This window comes from Barbus barbus (genome assembly GCF_936440315.1).
Source record: "Barbus barbus genome assembly, chromosome: 27".
Taxonomy (NCBI): Eukaryota; Metazoa; Chordata; class Actinopteri; order Cypriniformes; family Cyprinidae; genus Barbus; species Barbus barbus.
Window position 1 is genome coordinate 10,678,243 of NC_136755.1, and position 19,847 is coordinate 10,698,089.

Here is a 19,847-nt window from a genome sequence, read left to right on the forward strand (position 1 = left end):
TCTCCAAACACAACAAGCGACTGTGGGGCTTGGGGCAAGCCAGCTGTGTTTAAAACTCTGTGCAGTTACGTATCGCAGTTTGTAAAAGAGAAAATTATATTTGTGCAGTCTTATTTGATTAATGTTTAATTAAGCATGAACAAGTCGGTTTGGCTTCTTATGCAAGAACATTTTGTTATTTTTGGTTTTAGGGGTCAATAACAAGTAAGACTGTCCATGATGAAGAAAAATATTAAACAATAAATAATACATTAGATATATTATTTTGAATATACTAGATATCTAATAATATATCAGAAACTAGATTAAAACACGTGCCAAGTTATTTTTTCTTAGAAATGTACTGTCTGTTTTCAAGTTGGTTTCATGTGATTTTAATTTGTTAATTTAACCTGTTTTTCCTTACACCTTGAATACATCTTAATCTTTTTTTTTTTTTTTTTCAAAAAACAAAGTTTTAACATTTTTATAGGTTATTTATTTATTTAGAATTGTTTGTCGAATTTCATTCTTTTAATTACTTTTTCTTCATTATGGTATCGTCCTGACATTTTTTAACTTTATGACAAAACAATTAAATTAAATTCAGAACTTAAATTCATTGTATTCATTGAAAATTTATTCAAATGTAACATTTTAAAATTAAAATAAAAAATTGCATTCTTGTAGCTGATAACTGAAATACATGATTAGAAGTAAACACCGCAATGTACAAATGAAATTTCAGCATTTATATTCGATATGGAGATCCAATAATTGTACTCTTGCGGCACCTTTAACATTTATATAGGTGTTCAATGACAGAACAAAGTACATCCTGTTTGGTCGCATGCCTAGAATGGGATGCGTACAGTTCACGTCATGTTACCCCTTTTGCATGTCCTAAAGACTCTATATAAAGGCACAACCTTCTGTGACTCAACTGTGAAGTGCGTCAAACGATTATCAGACTAAAAATGCAATTAGAGACGTTGTCAGGTCATAAACTTTGATAATTAGCATGAGTGTGTCATGCAACAGGTACTAATGAGGATTCAAATCATGATGTTTAGTGTAGTTGTGGATTTATTCAAAGTGTACAAATTCTGACACATAAATATGAACATCCCCCAACACGCGAGCACTGAGTGACAAACTGACACATTTGAATGTGGAACAGTGGATATTAAAACAAAAAGCTTCACTTGAAGCAATACATAACTTCTTTTTGTAGCATGATAAACTCTTTACAAAAAAAATAAAAAATCAGATGCTGCAAGTTCATAGATTAGAAAAGGGAATTGCTAAAGTGCATTTAAACATCTCTTGTCATTCAGGGAAGCACACAATGTGGGTACAGCTAAAAATTATGGCAGTAGTCTTCAAACTTGGGAGAAGTTACTGCATCAACATGTTGAGTTAACCTCTTGACAGTTACCACATTCACCTGTTGAACTACTTTAGAGGTCAACCCTTCTCCAATCTGATTTCAACATTTGTGCATTCCCAAACAAGTGATCCATAAAGCTTATTCTGGTTCCCCTGTCCACCGGGACAGGGAAAATGATGGTTAGCCAATGGAGGAAAACACATCACCTGAATGTATACATTGGATTTCTCAAGATGTCCATGGCAGCTTTGGTAATCAGTCCTTCTATTTCAAGACTTTACATGAATGCTAGGACGCTAAGATACGTGAAACACTTCAGACGCAAGGACAAAGACTTTAGGGATAGGTCTTTCGTCATTTACAAGTTCATGTCCAGTGTTGTCCTTCATGAGAACTCAATGTACCACAAGACCTGTTGACATTTTGTAACACTTGTATTGATGTAAAAGTTCCATGTGATCGTCCCACTGCTGTTACAATCCAACAACCAAAGTGATAAATCAATATTGTGCTCTTGCGGTCTCTGAACTGCATTTATCCAGAACCATCTGACTGATAAAACTCAGCCCGCCGAAACAATAATTCCAGGAGCGCAGGGCCACAAAGGCCCATGGCACATCACCAGCAGAGCCATCATAGAGGCCTACCACCACATCCAGCTCACATCCCATCACCAAACAGTCATCTTTTCCTCTTCTGCTGCCTCATCATCTTTCTCCGCTTGATGATCATGGAGTGGAGACATTCCAGGCCTTCTTGTAGACCTTCTCCGATGATGGCACAGGCCGGTTGGAGGTGCCAAGGCGTATGAGAGCCGAGCTCGTTCAGTGCCAACATCTGTTCGACGTCACCTAGTGGCAACGCGCTGCGCAGGTCCTGCTTGTTAGCCACCACCAACACAGGCACCCCCTGGTTCTCCTGTAGCCGTGTGATCTTATGCAACTCTGTCTTGGCCTCCTCCATGCGTTCAGCGTCTACCGAGTCCACTACGAACACGAGGCCGTCGGCGCACCGCGTATAGGAGCGCCACAGAGGCCGGAGCTTTTCCTGACCCCCTACATCCCAGAAATGAAAGGTTGCAGTCCGGCTTTTCCCACCAAGAGTCACCTTGATCTTCTCCGTGTTGAAGCCTTTGGTGGGAACGGTGTTCACAAACTCATTAAAGCGTAGCCGGTACAATACGGTAGTCTTACCGGCACAGTCCAAGCCGAGAATAACAATGTGCAAGGCCTGAAAGGACGGCAGGCAGGGAAAGATGGCATGGGGCTCTGATAATCCATTCCCCATCTTGTTCCGCCACTCTGATGAGGATGAAAGCGAACGAGGAGACTCAGGAGACCAGGTGTCGCCGCTGCTACCACTAATGCTTCACCAAATATTCACAAGGCTTCTCTTGTTCCCCCGAGAAGCTGCTGCTGCTATAACCTGAAACCAAATGAAAAAGGAGATGATGAAATGAGGCCAGCAGTGGAGCACCATGACACACACACTTTTACAGCTCTCCGTTACTTGGCTGTTCTTTCCAAGAAAGCATGCTTCATTCTTTGTCATTCTAAAAGGCACACACATTCAACCTAGCTGGGTGTCATTCAGTTCCAGTGATGGTGAATGAAGGATGAAACAGCAGGAAGTCCATTTGCACATGTAGCGCCACAGGGACACCAGAATTACGCATCGGTAAAAATTCTAGCGCGCAAAGCCTCCTGTTCATCTATTCTTGCCATTTTATTGTTCAACAGTAGTTGCCAGTTGCAAAATGAGAAAAATGCACAAGCTGGCCTATGTAAACGGGGAAAACACGAGTCTGTCGCAGATCTCTATGGCCATCTGTAAAAGCGCTTTAGGAGGGGCTCATCTCCATACATAAAGACATGAATTTTGTTATCATTTTCTCCCAACAAGTGATTCAACATGAGAATCATTATTATTTTGTGCGCTAAAAATGCTTAACGTGCTCCAGAACGCTATAGACTCATTACCCAAATAATAAGTTACTCTAAATTACATTATTACACAGAATATTGCTATTTTTCTACAATTTAAGCTTTGTATGCACGCGCGTATGGAAATAAAATCTCATTCGACACCCACCTTATTTACTGCGATCCTTGCGTTACTCGTTAGCTCATTAGATGAAAATGTTTACGACTATTTCCAAAATATTATTGCTATTCAGATCAGCTGAGCCGACAACTGTATCCACTCCCTGTAACAGCGCCTGTTTCACTGACTCTACAGCGGGCTGCCTTCCACTTCATTCTAGCAGGGTTGGCTCCGCCCACTGCGTAGAACTACGCGTTGATTGGTTCGATTTAGTGAGCGCGTGTTATTTTCCTCGGAGTTTGATTGGTGAAAAGTCAAGCCCGTCGTCTTTTTGGACACACCTTTTCACCACCTGTTCATGTCGCTCAAGGCGTTTAAAGTTTGAGAGATGCGCTTACAGGTGAGCGTTACTTGGTTATCAGTAATTCAATTCTTTAGCTGGTATCCAAAGAGATGTATGTGCAGGTTTTGTTTCAATGTATTGTTGGGAAATATCCAATTCATCCAATAAATTAATGTTTTACTGGGTTGGACACTGCTTAAAAGATTAAGTGAATCATTCAGACTCAATACCGAACCGATTCAGACCGCTTTGTTAACATGTTTGAGCAATTCATTCAAAAGAACCGTTTCAAAAGGTTAATAAATTCACGAAACGCGGGTATCACTGGTTCTGATTCAGAACAAATGACTAAAGAAATTACGGAACACACAATTTGGTTGGTGGCTGCTTACAGAGAAGATGATTTTCAGTTGGGACATTAACATTTGTGTCCAAAAAGTCCCCCAGTAGAAGAGTCTTTAACTTTAAAGAAAGTAAAGAAAAGCTAACAAACTGTGAAAACTAACTGAATGCTGTGTAGTGGAAAGCAAAATGCAATAAACATTAGTGAGCCAGCGCCGTCAAAGAAAAGAGGTGCATCAAAGTGTCAGAACAATTAGCGGTGCTATCAATACACAATTAGCCCGTGATGAACGCGCTGTCACGCGCACTACACATCCATTCATCCACCCGAGATCTGACTGAATACACTAGACTCCCATGATTACCCGGCTCCAGACAATCGTTCGTCTGAGCTACTTCATAAACGAGTCAATTCAGTTAAAATTAGTCTATCACCCATTCCAGTGTTTAAATATCCAATGAAATATGCAAATCCAACAAGGTTTAACAAATATACAAAATCTATTTTAAAAATAGCGTAATCATTTTCTTAAATTCAAGCCTTACTGGTAACAGTTTTGCGGCTTTGAAAATTTAAATTTATTTGAAGTAACATGGCACCTTTTTTAGATTAAACAGCACTCACTATGTGTTAACCTATAGTTTGAATCAAGGGTTTTGTCAATTCCAATAAAGGATTTTGTGCGTAAAACGTTTTGTTTCACATGTGCGCCATCTTGTGGTATTCAAGTCAAGTCAAGTCTGCTTTATTGTCAATTCTTCCACATGTACGGCGCATACATACAGAGAATTGAAATTGCGTTACTCTCAGACCCTTGGTGCATACAGTTAACATTAAACACGTTCAAATACAGATAATACAGTTTAAACATATGTACATACAACTATACAGCTATACAAATTAGGACATTGTAGAAAAATAAAGAAATAGATAAAGTGGCATAAGGCACATGGCAGAATAGATAGAGTGTGCAGACAAAACTGTGCAGATATATTTGTAGTGCAAATATAGTGCAATTATCAATCTGAGGACATTGTAGAAAAAAAAAAAAATTGAACAGAAAGTCCACATGGACTCTGATTATTCACCCATTGCTTAACTCATTTAATCCCATATTATACCCATATAATATTCCTATGAAACAAACTGCACCCAATACAGTTTTATTATTATTATTATTTATTTATATTATTATTATTTCTGGCCACAACTGTAACCAGTGAGAATTTACAGTGTTAAAAATAACAAAACTTGTCAAATTGATCATCCAAAAGTACAAATATTTATTTAGTTTTTTACTTGGTTTTATTGTTCATGTAAATGTAGTACCTAATACAATTTTAGGTTGTGAATCAAACAGTTACTTGCTAAAAACCCACCAGTCACAAATGTGGCAACTGACATGTTTACAAGTATTTATTTATCATTTTTTTATGTGGCAGAGCATTCTTTTGTGTGCATGTGTGACTATTCTCCACAATGTCCTCATAGTGAAACCTGCTGAACACTGACTAGTGAGCCAGGGACCTCACAAGTTAAAAATGCTCATAAATGTTCAAGATGGTGTTAGTCTTTAAATATAATGAAGGGGCATGGGTCAGGTTAGGACATTGAAAGTATGATTAGCTTGATATAAAAACAATGAAAGTCTATGAGATGATCTCACCAGTATAGGGTCATTCCGTGTCAACTCAACCAGAGGTCCCTGTCTTATAATTTTTGATTTTGCTAATATTTTCTCTGAAGAAAGACAGATATATATATAGTAATGAAAGCCAAAATATGAAATATCATGGATGAATATTTACTGAGTAATCCACTATTTTGTAGAGGGGGGTCAAATTGTCAATTTTCACCTGAGATTCAAGTCAAGTCAAAATTATTTGTATAGCGCTTTTAACAATGCAAATTGTGTCAAATCAGCTTTACATCGGCTTGATATAAAGCTGGGTGGCTTTATATCAGCTTTACAGTATTTAGACGGGGAAATACTGTAGTTTGTCGAAATAGTGTCATTCTCCTTTGGCCAGACAAAATCAGCAGTTTAAATCTAGGCTAAAGCAGAATCAGATTGTGCAAAGGACTCATCTGGTTCCTGTGGTCTTGTCCCGATGGCCGTCTTGGAGACAGGGTCTTCACTGGAGATCAGTCTCTGGGGCTCATCTAGGTGTCCTGGCTGTAGAGGTCATCTCTAGGTGCTGATCCACCATCTGATCTGGATACAGTCTGGATCTGGGTGGCTACGGTGACCTCAGAATAAGAAAGAAACAGACTAATATTAGTGTAGATGCCATTCTTCTAACAATGTAACAAGTACATCAGGTGTTTTGGGAAGTGTTCCCGGTTCCGGTTGACTTAATTAATGCAGCCTAACAATCCTTTAGCGGATTTGAATTATAGAAATGCGATGGTGTATTATGTGTAAGCCAGGTTAAAGAGATGGGTCTTTAATCTAGATTTAAACTGACAGAGTGTGTCTTTAAAATGGCCAGAGTTTTGAGATCGCAGCGGACGTGAAGGACTATAATGCGATAAGAGCTCACTCAAATACTGAGGTGCCAAACCATTTCTAATACCTTTTCTAATATCTTTGACAAAAAAGGGAGATTTGAGATCGGTCTGTAATTATTTAATTCTTTGGGGTCAAGTTGTGGTTTTTTAATGAGAGGCTTAATAACAGCCAGTTTGAAGGTTTTGGGGACATATCTAATGACAATGATGAGTTAATAATATTCAGAAGAGTCAATATGAACGTGTCTCCAGCTTCAAGTTCCTGGGAACCCACATCTCGGAGGACCTGACCTGGACCACCAACACATCCAGCCTAGTCAAGAAGGCTCACCAACGCCTCTTCTTCCTTAGGACACTGAAGAAGAACCACTTGTCTCCAGCCATCCTGGTGAACTTTCGTGTGTGATCGAAAGCATCCTGACCAACTGTATCAGTCTGGTATGGGAACTGCTCAGTTGCTGACCGCAAGGCACTGCAGATGGTGGTGAAAACCGCCCAACGCATCACAGGGACACCACTTCCTGCCATTGAGGACGTCCAGAGAAAACGCTGTTTACGTCGAGATTGCGGCATTCTTAAGGACTCCTCTCACCCTGACCATAGACTGTTTAACTTACTGCCCTCTGGGAGGCGCTTCAGGAGCCTCCGAACAAAGACCAGCAGACTCAGGAACAGCTTTTTCCCTACAGCTGTCTCCCTACTGAACTCTGCCCGATGATACACCACTACAAACTCTTCACCCCTCCCCATCACTAAATCGGTTTAAAAAATAAAAAATAAATAAAAATCCATCTACACTGTACTATATACTGAAATTTTTATTTTCTATGCACTTTCAGTGTTCATTGCACCAATGTTTATATATCTTAATGTATAGCTTATTCATATCCATTTGTAATTATGTTCATAGTTTTTGCTCATAGTGTACATACATTTACTGCATAATCCATCTGTATAGTATGTTCATATCACCCATCTGTATATCATACTGATAGAATTTAAAAATTTGTAAATTATGTCCATAGTACTGCCTTATCTGTATATTCTGTACATATTGTAGGCACTGTATATCCTGTACCTCTGCTTATTGCACTTCTGGTTAGATGCTAACTGCATTTCGTTGCCATGTACCTTACATGTGCAATGACAATAAAGTTGAATCTAATCTAATCTAAAGTAGTTCATAAAGTCATTACTACTGTGCTGCTGGGTAATGTCTGCACCTGCTGATGTTATATTTTTTGTTAATTTAGCCACTGTATTAAATAAATACTTGGTTGTGTTTGTTTTCTTCTAAAAGAGGCGTAAAGTAAGCAGATCTAGCAGTTTTTAATGCTTTTCTGTAGTATAGGGTACTTTCCCACCAAGCAATATGAAATACCTCTAATTTTGTTTTTCTCCAGCTGCACTGATTTTCAACCGTATCTAAAGGGCTAGAAAAGTGAGAGTCAATAGTTTCTGTTACATCAACAAGTTGTTCTGAGCTATTGGACATGCTGAGGAATTGAGATAAGTCAGGAAGATTATTTATAAAGTAGTCTTTTGTGGTAGAAGTGACGGTTCTACCATATTTGTAACAAGGAGTTGGCTTTACAGCTTTAGCTACATGGAATATACACAAAACTAGATAATGATCTGAGATATCATTGATCTGCTGCAATATTTCAATGCCACTGACATCAATTCCATATGACAGTATTAAATCTAGAGTATGAGTTCGACAATGAGTAGGTCCTGAAACGTGTTGTTTAACACCAGTGGTTTAGAATGTCTATAAATGCTGATCCCAACGAATCTCTTTCATTATCAACATGGACATTAAAATCACCAGCAATTAGGACTTTATCTGCAGCCAGCATTACTTCAGATAGAAAATCAGCAAATTATTTAATAAAGTCTGTATGGTGCCCTGGTGGCCTGTATACAGTAGCCAGTACGAACATCGCAGGGGATTTATCATTAACACTTGTTTCTTTGGATAACGTTATATGAAGCACCATTACTTCGAACAAATTATACTTGAAACCCAACCTCTGATAAATACTGAAAATATTGCTATAAATTGTAGTAACACCTCCCCCTTTACCTTTTGGACCCGGTTCATGTTTGTAACTGTAATCTTGGGGGTTAGACTCGTTTAAAGTAATGTAGTCATCTGGTTTTAGTCAGGTTTCTGACAAACAAAGCACATCTAGTTTATGGTCAGTGATCATATAATTTACAAAAAGTGCTTTTGTAGCTGTTTAGTGCTTTATCATTTGTTTATCTGTATTATATCTGTGTTTTATTTGTTGAACATCAATTAAATTGTTACTCTTACTTTGGTTTGGATGTTTTCTGTATTTTCTATTTCGGGGAACAGACACAATCTCTATAGTGTGACATCTAGGTGAAAGAGTCTCTATGTGCTGAGAATTAACTGACTTCTGTGATGTGAGGCAGCTAGCAGACGGTCGGTTTAGCCAGTCTGTCTGCTTCCTGACCTGGGCCCCAGTTAGTCAAGTACGAACTCTAAGACTATGTGCCATATTTCTAGAGAGAAGAGCAGCACCACCCCAGGAGGGATGAAGACCATCTCTTTTCAACAGGTCAGGTCTGCCCCAAAAATTCTTCCAATTGTCTATGAAACCTATGCTATTCTGCGGGCACCACTTAGACATCCAGCCATTGAGTGACGACAGTCTGCTATGTATCTCATCACCCCAGTAAGCAGGGAGCGGACCAGAGCATATTACAGTGTCTGACATCGTACTTGCAAGTTCACACACCTCTTTAACATCATATTTAGTGATATCCGACTGGCAAAGTCAAACATCATTAGCGCCGACGTGAATAACAATCTTACTGAATTTACGTTTAGCATTAGCCAGCACTTTTAAATTTGCCAAGATGTCAGGCGCTCTGGCTCCCGGTAAACATTGGACTATGGTGGCTGGTGTCTCTATTTTCACGTTCCGTACAATAGAATCGCCAATTACTAGAGCACTTTCATCAGGTTTCTCAGTCGGTGCGTACGTCACCTGTTTGATGTTTTGATCGGAACAGAAAAGTGGTGTTTTGAGCCGCGACTAGGCCGCCTCACAGTCACCCAGTTGCCCTGCTGCACAGGCTCTACCGGAACTGAACAATGTACAGGACTCCCTGAGCTAGTCGCATCCAAAGCAGTATCTACAGTCCTCACATTCTTACTGTCCTCAACTAAAGTTTGGATGCGTGTCTCTAATTCTGAAATCTTCTCTGTCAGCCTAACTATTTGCGTGCATTTATCACATGTGAATCCCTCGTCGCCGACAGAGAGAGATAAACTATACATGTGGCAAACAATGCAAACAACAATTGCAGGAGAAGAAGCCGTTACTCACCGTGATTGAAGAATGATTCGCTTACCACTGATGTTTGATGAACTCGTGAAAAACGGAGTGAGAAAAAAGAAAACAAAAACAGGCGCGAATAGAAACGCCAATGGAACCGCAAGTGACAAGCTAGCCCGGCTAACGCATGCTAACACGCTGCATGTGCGCTGCACTCGTGGTTTTAAAAAGGTCAAGTTAGGTAATACCAGAAATATGATGGGAATTAAGTTATATATTATCACTTTAAACAACAGAGAGTGAAAGTAAGATAGAGAATCAACAGAAAAGTGAAGCTACATGGAGCTACAATGACATACAGGGGCAGCATTGGTTGGTCTGTTAGTAAAATCTGTTCACCTTACCAATCTTTGTTGCATTATGATTTTAGATTCTAGTTCTTAATAAACTTTTCTTTTGGAATCATCGTCAGTCATTCATCGTTCAGTCCCAAAGATATGGGCATCTCAATGAGGCTCCATTTTCAGATTTGTATGCAGCTGATACTTATTGTATTTAAAGCAGAATGTCTGAAGAATAAGTAATGTTGAAACTAGGAATGCAACTTGTTCCCTCTGTCAAAACATCTGTTTAGGACAAACCTGTTTAAGTGTCATAAATATTTTTAAGCCCCATGCTTTAATCCTACGTCTTGGTGCAGCTCCATGTCCAAATTGTTGTATCCTACCCATTTTCACACCAAATGTGGTTTTGTGTTTATCTAGCCATCACTGCTGACAATGCAAATAACAACTGTAACCCGGGGTTAAGGAGTATACAGTGTGACACATCAGATTATGAATGATCAGGATTAATTGTTAACTAAAGTACGAACAGTGTGAAATGTAAAATAAGATTGCCCAGGATCCCATTTACCTGGGGTTTAGAATTACCCAGTGTTGATAATGTTATCAAATTGTATCCCACTAGGATGAAATACTTACAGTTTGCATGTACCAAATAAAGTAAATATTTACAAATCGTTCATTGGGTGTGATGAATTTTAACCCTGGAATATGCCTTTCTAAAACTATAACTAGTGAGCTTGTATGTATATGTGTCATAGTAGTGCAATGGTGTTCCTGGAAGTACATGCATTTTAGTACCATGGTATTATCTTCTTATAGCAACTCTTGTCCATAATATTCCCATAGTGTTTTTGTGTGTTTTGTTGGTCAGCAATACTTCAACATCAGAACATGTGGACCGTATTACTTGTTTTGTAATTCTTTTTTTCTTTCTTTCTTTCTTTTTTGCCTCTAGGGGGCTCTTGTGTACTGCATTGACTAAGACAAGATATTTAAAAAAAAAAAAAAAAATGTATTGATTCTTTTATTGTACGATTTCAAATCATGCTTCCAGAAATCCAGAGCAGAAATATAAATCTGTGCAAACAAATGAATGAGAAATACACAACTTTAAGATCTGGCATACTGTATGTTGAATAACTTTATATGTTGGACATGTGGCATATTTTTAGGATTTTAATGGAATAGTCCAATCACTTGTCATGCCTCAGTAAACAGCTTTCTGTTTTATCATTCCAGTCAAGTCTATTGACTTCAGGACTTTCAGGATTTCACTAAACCTGCAGTGATTGCACTGCTCTTGCCATGAGGTCACTGTCCCATCGAGAGGCGTCCCACCCCAGGAACCAGCCGGTGAAGGTGGGGGGCTCGTGTCCCTGCTTTACCACCACAACAGGTGTCCCCTTGTCGCGTCCTGATGGGTCTGTCTCAATGTAAGTCTTTGCTGCAAAGGTACAAATACTTATTCAAAAAGCTGAATGACTATATTTATTTGTTTACATAAAAGACTGATTTTACATTATCTTAAATTTAAAATGTATCTTTTGCATGTGAGAATAATGTGGTTTGTTCTAGTATGCTGTTAAACCTGTTGAATTTTAAAGGGGTTTCTGTTTTGCATTTAGATCATGAAGAAAAAACATTTTAAGGAATGTGTCTGAGGCATCTCACTGGATTTTACAGACTCGGTCCTCTCCACCTCATTGGCATCCTTTCCAATCCACACAAACACCTGAGAGATGAAATCAAGCACATGATAATCCATGAAAATCAGGAGATATCTTTGAATACTAAAATAAAGATTGTCAGAAATCTAATCAGAGACAACTGCTGTCCTTTGAATCTTAGAAATAATCTCGGAGGAAGTCATAAAGAAAGATAACTGTTTTACCTGATCCCAGACATCCAGTAACATGACATCATCCTCTGCCAGGTCATCTTGGTTAAACTCACCAGGTACTTCTTCAATCTATAGTTGTAAAAATGCATGTTTAGTGTCCAAACAACAGTTTGCCTATATGTAACAGTATCTGAGCAGTTAGCACAGGAAGCCAAGTCATGTTTTTCATTTTCAGCATAGTCTCCAATGCAGAATTGCAAGCAAAAGCCTAATGTGAAACTGAACTGAATTTTGACCCTCTCTTATCAGGTGCAGGATACTCACAATGAAATTTCCAGTTTTGTTGGAGCATGCGAACATGCGGGGAGGATGTGCTATAGATTTGCTCTCCAACATCTCAGATGTCTGATACTTCGTCTTTCCACCCAGAGCTTTCCAGAAGTCCTCTTTCAATGGGAAAATTAGCAGTATGTAAAAGTTAAAAGATGTATATGTCGTTCTACTCTTTTCACTCCTACCAATGTATGAAGAGTATGAATTGAATCTATTGCACATTGGCCATACCTGGCTCATTTCCTTCAGTAATTGGCTTGTATTTGCACTTCAGCTTCTCACACATGTACTTTGCCCCTCGTTCCTCATCCTCACTGGCCCCCTTCCCCTTCCACAAGTAACCATCCCCTTTAGGTAACTTCAGCAGGTAGGCATCATTGCTGTTCAAACTTGATGCTTCAGCATCTACCTGTTAGACCACAAACCAACACACTCTAAGGACATATCTAAATTGAAGTTACACTTAAAAATAGGCTAGCCTAACCAAATATGAACATTGTTTTGGAATGTAAAGCTGATCCCCACCATCTTGGACTAGATGATCTGCCAGTGCTACCCAGAATGAGCAAGATTGTCAACCACATGGTAGTCCAGCTCATCAACCACCTAAACCAACTTTGATCAGCTACTGACTATAAATGACCAAGTTAGACATGAAAAGATGGTTTATCTGGATCCTCCTTTTCCTAATAATTTCATGTGACCAAACTCATGTTTCTGGGCATTGAGTTAGACCAGGACTCGCCTCACAAATCCGTGTAATGGTGCCCAGGTTCTTGCGCACTTGAAAGAGACGTGTTGGAGGTGCGGGTGCCTGTCCTCCCTTTCTGGAAGTCCCATTCTTGTACACTATCAGAGGCTTGTCTTTGAAGAGGCTCAGCAAATGTGGTGGTTCTTTGCCTTGAGTCACTCGCACCTGAATGGACATGGAATGGGGAACCATAGTAAGAAAACAAGAGTGGCCTAGTTGTGTTTTCTTCTAGATTTTCAGTGAGGGCTGCTGAACATCTTTGAATCCCTACATATCTAGTCCATTATCCAGCCCCAGTTACAGCCAGTAAATTAGTATATAGATAAAATTCAAATCCCACTCACCTGAACAGCTTTTCCTCCCAGCGAATGGTCCAGTTCAACAGTGAGAAAGGCTGAAGCTGTCAGTTCATCTATTGTGCTGCTGGAACCTTGCCTGAGGGTGAAAGCATAGAGCGATAAGCCTTATTTGATTCTTTTTGTGTATGATTTGACTCCCCCTCTGGAAACTGTCAACTTTTATGAGGTGTACCAGGTGTAAATGATTTCTCCTTTGGTATAGGTATATAAAATGATATAGCAGTCCCCTCCATAGAACTGGCCATATGTCTCTGGGTCAACAGGAACCTTGGTATCACCTGCGGTATTACCACACTCCACCCTCCAAATCTGTGAAACAAGACCAGATTAACAATATCCATCAGCTATATTTACATGTAGAACAATCTGTAATTGCTGTGCAATGACGTCCTCTTAAGGTGCTTTCAAACAGAAGTCACTTTGTTTGTCAATACAGTGAATCCATGTGACCAACTTGAACCTGCATGGTGACATCTTAAAATTACTGCATTTCACTGAACAGCGGTAAATGTGACCACAATTTTTAAATGCAAAAATCATTCAGCAGCTTATGTTCTAGTTTCAATTTGAGTGTCATTTTGACAGTAAGATGTTCATCTTCAGCTATGCCAAATACCAGCACAATTGAACATAAACAATCTCTGATCTCTTGTATGCAAATTGTTACCTGTGTTTTCCCAGTGCCACTGTCAACCATGTTGTACTGAGCAGCCATTTGATTAGACTCATGCAGCTTGGAGGCATCAAACACTTCTTGCTTAATCTTGGCGATACGCTCAGTGACATACACTCTGCCTAGACCCTCAGCCTGGTCCTTCTCTTTCCAGGTTTTGAAGAACTGCTTAAAGATGGGCATCTCTCCACCCTCTGGAAGGACCTGGATCTGTGTAAAGGATGAAAAGACCTAGGTGACCCAAAGAATGCATTCTCCCTGTCTGAAAAAAGTGCAAAAATTGTATCTTTTAGGCATAAAACATCTTGGAGCAATCGTCTGATGTACCCTTTAAGGTCCTACTATGAACCTTCCAGTCCTACTCCTTGAGGGTTAATGTCCTGCAGATTTTGGCTCCAAACACTTGCCCAGAAGTTTCTAGTGAGTCTGAAGACCTTGATTAGCTGGTTCATGTGTGTTTAATTAAGGTTGGCGCTAAACTCTTCAAGACAGTGGCCCTCCAGGATCAGATTGGACACCCCTGTTTTAGGGGTAAGTAGGGTACGAAGTTGTCCCTTTAAGGGTACTGCTCCAGAGACAAACTCTTGTACTTTCTTTTTTGCACAAATTTATTTCTGACAGTTTTGCTACATCCAACTGATTCATTCAACACACTCATTCAAGTGAATGTAATTGATAATGCAGGAAAACATATACACATATCTAATGTTTCTGAACCTGGGTGTTGGCAGGATATCCCATCTGCTTAATGAAGCCCTCAGCTGTTTTCATGGCCTCCTTCCTTTCATCTGGATTTGCGTTGCGGCCTAGATCACCAAAAAATAAGGTCAAGGAATCTCAGTAAGATGGTTACACAACTCTTTCATTTAACGGATTCAGTTAGCCAATACCTTTCCACACAAAGATCATTTTGCTTTTTCCATGGTCCAGAATGAAGCATTCCTCAGACAACAGGTCACTCTGGTTAAACGGATTTTCATCTGACACAAGCGACACTTGCATTTCCCCTGTTTCATCTGATACCTGTAATGTGCAATTGTATTTAAATAATATCCTGTTACATTTTCATTGTGCGTGTGCCTGCGTGCATGTGTCTATTAGATTTGCATATAGATAAATTAAACTGAAGTTTATAGACTTGTTACCATGTAAAGTTTGGCCATTTTCCTGTTTGACATGTCTGCCACCACATCCTCATTATCGTCACCTTCAGGTATTTCAGGCTTCTCACCAAGAACCTGTGATGTGCAAAGACAAGGTATAAAAATGTCAAACATTCCAGCTAAGCCTGATATCGTACTGCCTATAGCAAACATCGCTTTAACTGTAAAATTCTTAGTAGTGAAAGATGAGCTCTACTGGTAAAAAAATGCTCTAAATAGTTTTCCCGGATGCTTAAGATTGTGTTGCATGCAAATTCTCCCATACTTAAGATGTTTGATGGGCATTTTTATTTGATACCTTCATCATCTCTGCAGGCTCATGTCCTTCGTCTACAACCACCAGCTGAGCTCGTCCATTCCTCTCGTTGTCTCGGATGCCAGTAGCTACCTGTGCAGCTTTGAGGCGCTCAAACTTGTTGCACTTAGAACCACACCATTGGTAGATCACCTAGTTTCAGAAATCGGTTTAATTGGTGGAGATCCTAGCAATACATGCTCATGTTTATGTGTACAATAGCAGACTTCCTAGGAATACATTGGCCTCTGTTTTGTTCTTGGTAATTATGTTCATGACAAGATTTAAGAAATCATTTTTGTCACTGCTACCTTTGAAAATGCTACCATATAGTTGCTTTTACACTGTCATTGTGGAATGGTATCAGTCAGGATTTGCCTGTTCTGTTTATTTGACTGTGGTTCCTTTGGAGAAGTGAGAGAGTACAGCATTAAGTGTGCTGCCAAATACTTAAGTCAAATGGTATTGTCACATTTAATCTTCCTGCAAACTATCCTATGTAATTCATGGTCAGCAAGAGCCTGTTAGTAACTTAAAAGATGCTTCTGTTGTTAGGCGTGAGATGTGGTTCAGCCCTAGTTCTCTCACAACATTTGCTACCCAGTATGTTGACAGACGGAAATTTGACAGTAATCCAATTATCAAACCCACCCACAGTGCATACAGAGAGGACATTAAATACACTCTGCACAAGTGAACCAGCCAGTCATAGAAAATAAAGTGTAATACATGGCATTTCTTTAGTGATTCTATCTGGATTCTCCGAACTGAGACTGTACTTATAAGGTTTGAAGGGTGAAAAAGTTTGAAGATTATTACTCAAAAATGAATTCGGTGAGTCAGTTAGCAAGCAAAGGTGATTCCCTTCCTTCTTAATTAACAGTTTACTCAAAAATCAGTCATCATTTACACATCCTGATGGTGTCTAATCACTGCATAGTATTTTGCAGTGATTCTAAGATTTTTAGCAAGAAATTGCTTAAGTTTCAAACAAGCAATTGATTTCAGAGGACTCAGAATACAGTGCGTAAGTTATTATGTATGTGGATGTGTTTTTGTACATTACCCGCTGCGGTTTTCCATTTTCGCTGTATATGGAAAAGTGCAGTGTGGATATTTTGCTAAATAATTCCATGGATGTTCCACAGAAAAAAAAAAAGTCTAATCATGCATTTGGAGCGACATGAGGGTGAGTGGACAATGACAGGATTTTCATTTTTAGGTTGAATATCCTATTAAAAGACCTAATACAGCCATTTGTATGTTTGTTGCAGATCTTACCGCTCCCAGATCAACTATGAAGCAGTCACCGTTGTTGAAACTGGCCCAGGCGAGAGGCACTTCTGTGGCCCGGACAGTGCGCCTGCCTTTGATGTGGAAGAGTCGGCGGGCAGTAAGATCATTGGTGACCACGTGATGAAACCCTGATGCCACACCTCCGGCCTGAGAAGGTTGGAAAATATATATTTTGTATCCTGCTCTTTCTTCTTGTTTTTCCATTTTTAAACCCTTTCCATTTATAAACCAGTGAGACATTTTCATTCTGAGGCCAATTGCAACAGTGAGGAGTTGAATGTCCCCAAACACGTGCTATAACACAACATCCCCTCAGACCATGTATGTTTGTGAAAAACATAAGGTCCTATGAACAGTAGGAAGGTATTGGAGAAGCAGGTTTTACCTCACCCAAATTGTAAACAAAAAGACTAATCCTAGATTTGCACTGTGAAGTCTAGGAAACATTTTCTCAATTTGCAAATAAATACAGCAGCAACCGTCAGTCTTTCCATCAGTTAAAACAGCAGCTTTATGTTTGACCTAAGATAGGCCTGAAGTAAAGTGAAGAATAATACGCTGCTGTTAGTCATTAGAGCACAAAAAGTACAAGAAAATTGTCGTCAGAGTAGGTCTAGAGCGTTATAAACTGTCTCAAACCTTATATGTGATCCCGCCTTTGAAGTAGCTGGTGAAGTTGATGGACTCAAAACCTTGGAGTTCACGGTACTGGACAGGTTTTCCTCCCAGGTAGTCGTCCATCTGAATGGTAAAGATGGCTGCCGCTGCACTTTCATCTTGGGTACATTCCTTACCTTGAAAGAGAGAAAGATCGATCTTCTGTGGCCTATTCATCCTTTTTCATTCAGGTTAATAATTAAACACTTTCAGTTCATCAGATGCATAAACATTGCATTTGCAAACCACATTGAGCTGTGTGTTTTTACACTTGATGATGACTGATATACAAAGTGTTTATTCACCCAGCATACATTTTTACACTTTAAAAGCTGCTAGCTGTTTCCTGTGACCATAGATGTGTCGTCGGCGTAAAAAGCCTGTTCAATGTGATCTGTCCATTTTGTATTAGGCTTTTTTAGGGTAAATGACTTGGCAAAAAAGACTTGATGGGCAAAAACATCATTAAGAAATCCATTTGCATTAGAAGTGGTTACTGACTCCTAATGGAAGCGGTTGTGTGCGTGTGTGTGGTTATGGCCACAAATACACTCAAGGCCAGAGCATCTGTGACATTGACAGTTCTGAAACGTCTAATGGAGGAAAGAAAGTGCTTTCTCTCAGCAGAGGAAGGAAACTTTATTAAGTGCACACATGGTTTCTGGCAACTAAATGGCTTCTAAATTTCTGGGATCTTCTTTGAGCAAGCTGGTGACATTAACAGAACTTTAATGTTATATTTTTCTTGTAGACTCTGCCAGAGTAAAATGCATAAACCATGGTCATTCTCATCTTTATGAGCTTCTTGTTTTCGGGGTTTTTTTTGTTTGTTTGTTTGTTTGTTTTTTGCAACTTGACCACAGAAGTTTGTTTTTTGAAATGGCTGTGAAACAGCTTTTTAAAGCAACCAGAGCATGTATGCCTGAGGCATCGCCAGTAAAAATATATATTAAAAAAACTAAGTCCTCTTAAACAAAAACATGACTCAGATCAATGGCAAATGAGAGTGTTATATTTTTAGTAATGTACTCTTCATGATTTTGAAAATCACATGACATTTTGATGTTATGAAAAGGTCAAATTATGTAATTTTAAGAGATTTATTCATCTAGACCTATGTCACATTGAGGGTCTGCATCATTTCCTGTTTTATTTTCAGGCTTTTTTTTTTTTGGTGTGTTAGCTGGACCACATGACTTATTAATCAGTAAAGCTTTTTTGTTGGCTTGTTTGTTAGAAATTAACATTAAAATACTATTCTCATTTATTAAGGCTCTTCAAAATATCAAACTGAATTTTAATTCAGAAATTAAAAACATGCTCATCATACAGAAGGTGTATAGATGAAAGTCCAGTATAAATATCAGGTACCCGCTTCTGAGAATAAACTTTACAACCTTCATAATTCTAAAGCGTCATTTTATAGGGGCCATATACTCTACTTTGCTCGGTCTATCTGCTGGCGTGTTTACAATGAGCACATTTGAGTATCATGTCAGATAATTTGCCCTAGCCTTTCCTCAACCTTTTAAATAGTGACTGAGATTTATTTTTATTTTTTTCAAATTAAATTTAAATCATCATTCCTGCAGTACTGAAATAGTTTGTGAATACAATTTGACCGTACTGACACCCTATTGAACATGGTACTGAGATTAGACATTTTACTGTTTAACTGCACATGCAATATTAAGTAACAGATAATATTCTACATATTACATATGTGAAAAGAGTATTTAAACATAAAAAGTTGATTCAAAAGACCTAAGCTCTTTTATAAATGACAGAAAATCCATTGCTTACCCAACCAGTAATGCAGATCGTAGAAGCACGAGTCCTTCTGTTTGACAGTGTGGAGCACCAGGTAGGCATCGCCTATATAGAAGTTCCCATGTAAGTTTTCAGGCACAGGGGCCAGTTCCATCTTTTCAATTCTCCATATCTCTAGACCTGCGCGCTTGCCAGCCTGCTCAAACTCTTTGTGGTGAAGCCCCATGACTGAGAGAGGTCAGGTGCAGATGTGGTGAGAGACAAACAGTGTAGTTCTGTGGTCTGACAGCACTGTATCAATAACAGCCGTGTGCAGATGTCTCCACTGATACTTGAAGTGGGTGTGTTCAGGAACACGGTGAAGTAGTTAAACACTCAGAGAGAGAGAGAGAGAGAGAGAGAGAGAGAGAGAGAGGAGAGTAAAATGAAATTGAGTAATATAC

At 39.1% G+C, this 19,847-nt stretch overlaps 2 protein-coding genes across 2 annotated transcripts; both read right to left on the bottom strand.

Annotated features, from left to right (window-relative positions):
* Positions 1-443: 443 nt before the first annotated feature.
* LOC306847205 (ADP-ribosylation factor-like protein 4A) lies at positions 444-3,633 on the bottom strand. Its single transcript, XM_079381028.1, has 2 exons — positions 3,461-3,633; positions 444-2,794 (listed from the first exon to the last, which is right to left on the bottom strand). The coding sequence occupies exon 2, from the start codon at positions 2,654-2,656 to the stop codon at positions 2,051-2,053; it is 606 nt and encodes a 201-aa protein (XP_079237154.1). The 5' UTR covers positions 2,657-2,794; positions 3,461-3,633; the 3' UTR covers positions 444-2,050.
* A 7,644-nt stretch (positions 3,634-11,277) lies between these two features.
* Positions 11,278-19,743, bottom strand: LOC306846915 (scinderin-like). The gene is made up of 16 exons (XM_079380614.1): positions 19,438-19,743; positions 17,617-17,771; positions 16,963-17,124; positions 15,685-15,834; positions 15,369-15,461; positions 15,114-15,246; positions 14,941-15,029; positions 14,218-14,433; positions 13,723-13,859; positions 13,536-13,626; positions 13,186-13,356; positions 12,672-12,849; positions 12,432-12,553; positions 12,159-12,236; positions 11,939-11,999; positions 11,278-11,711 (listed from the first exon to the last, which is right to left on the bottom strand). The coding sequence occupies exons 1-16, from the start codon at positions 19,628-19,630 to the stop codon at positions 11,542-11,544; spliced, it is 2,199 nt and encodes a 732-aa protein (XP_079236740.1). The 5' UTR covers positions 19,631-19,743; the 3' UTR covers positions 11,278-11,541.
* Positions 19,744-19,847: the final 104 nt, after the last annotated feature.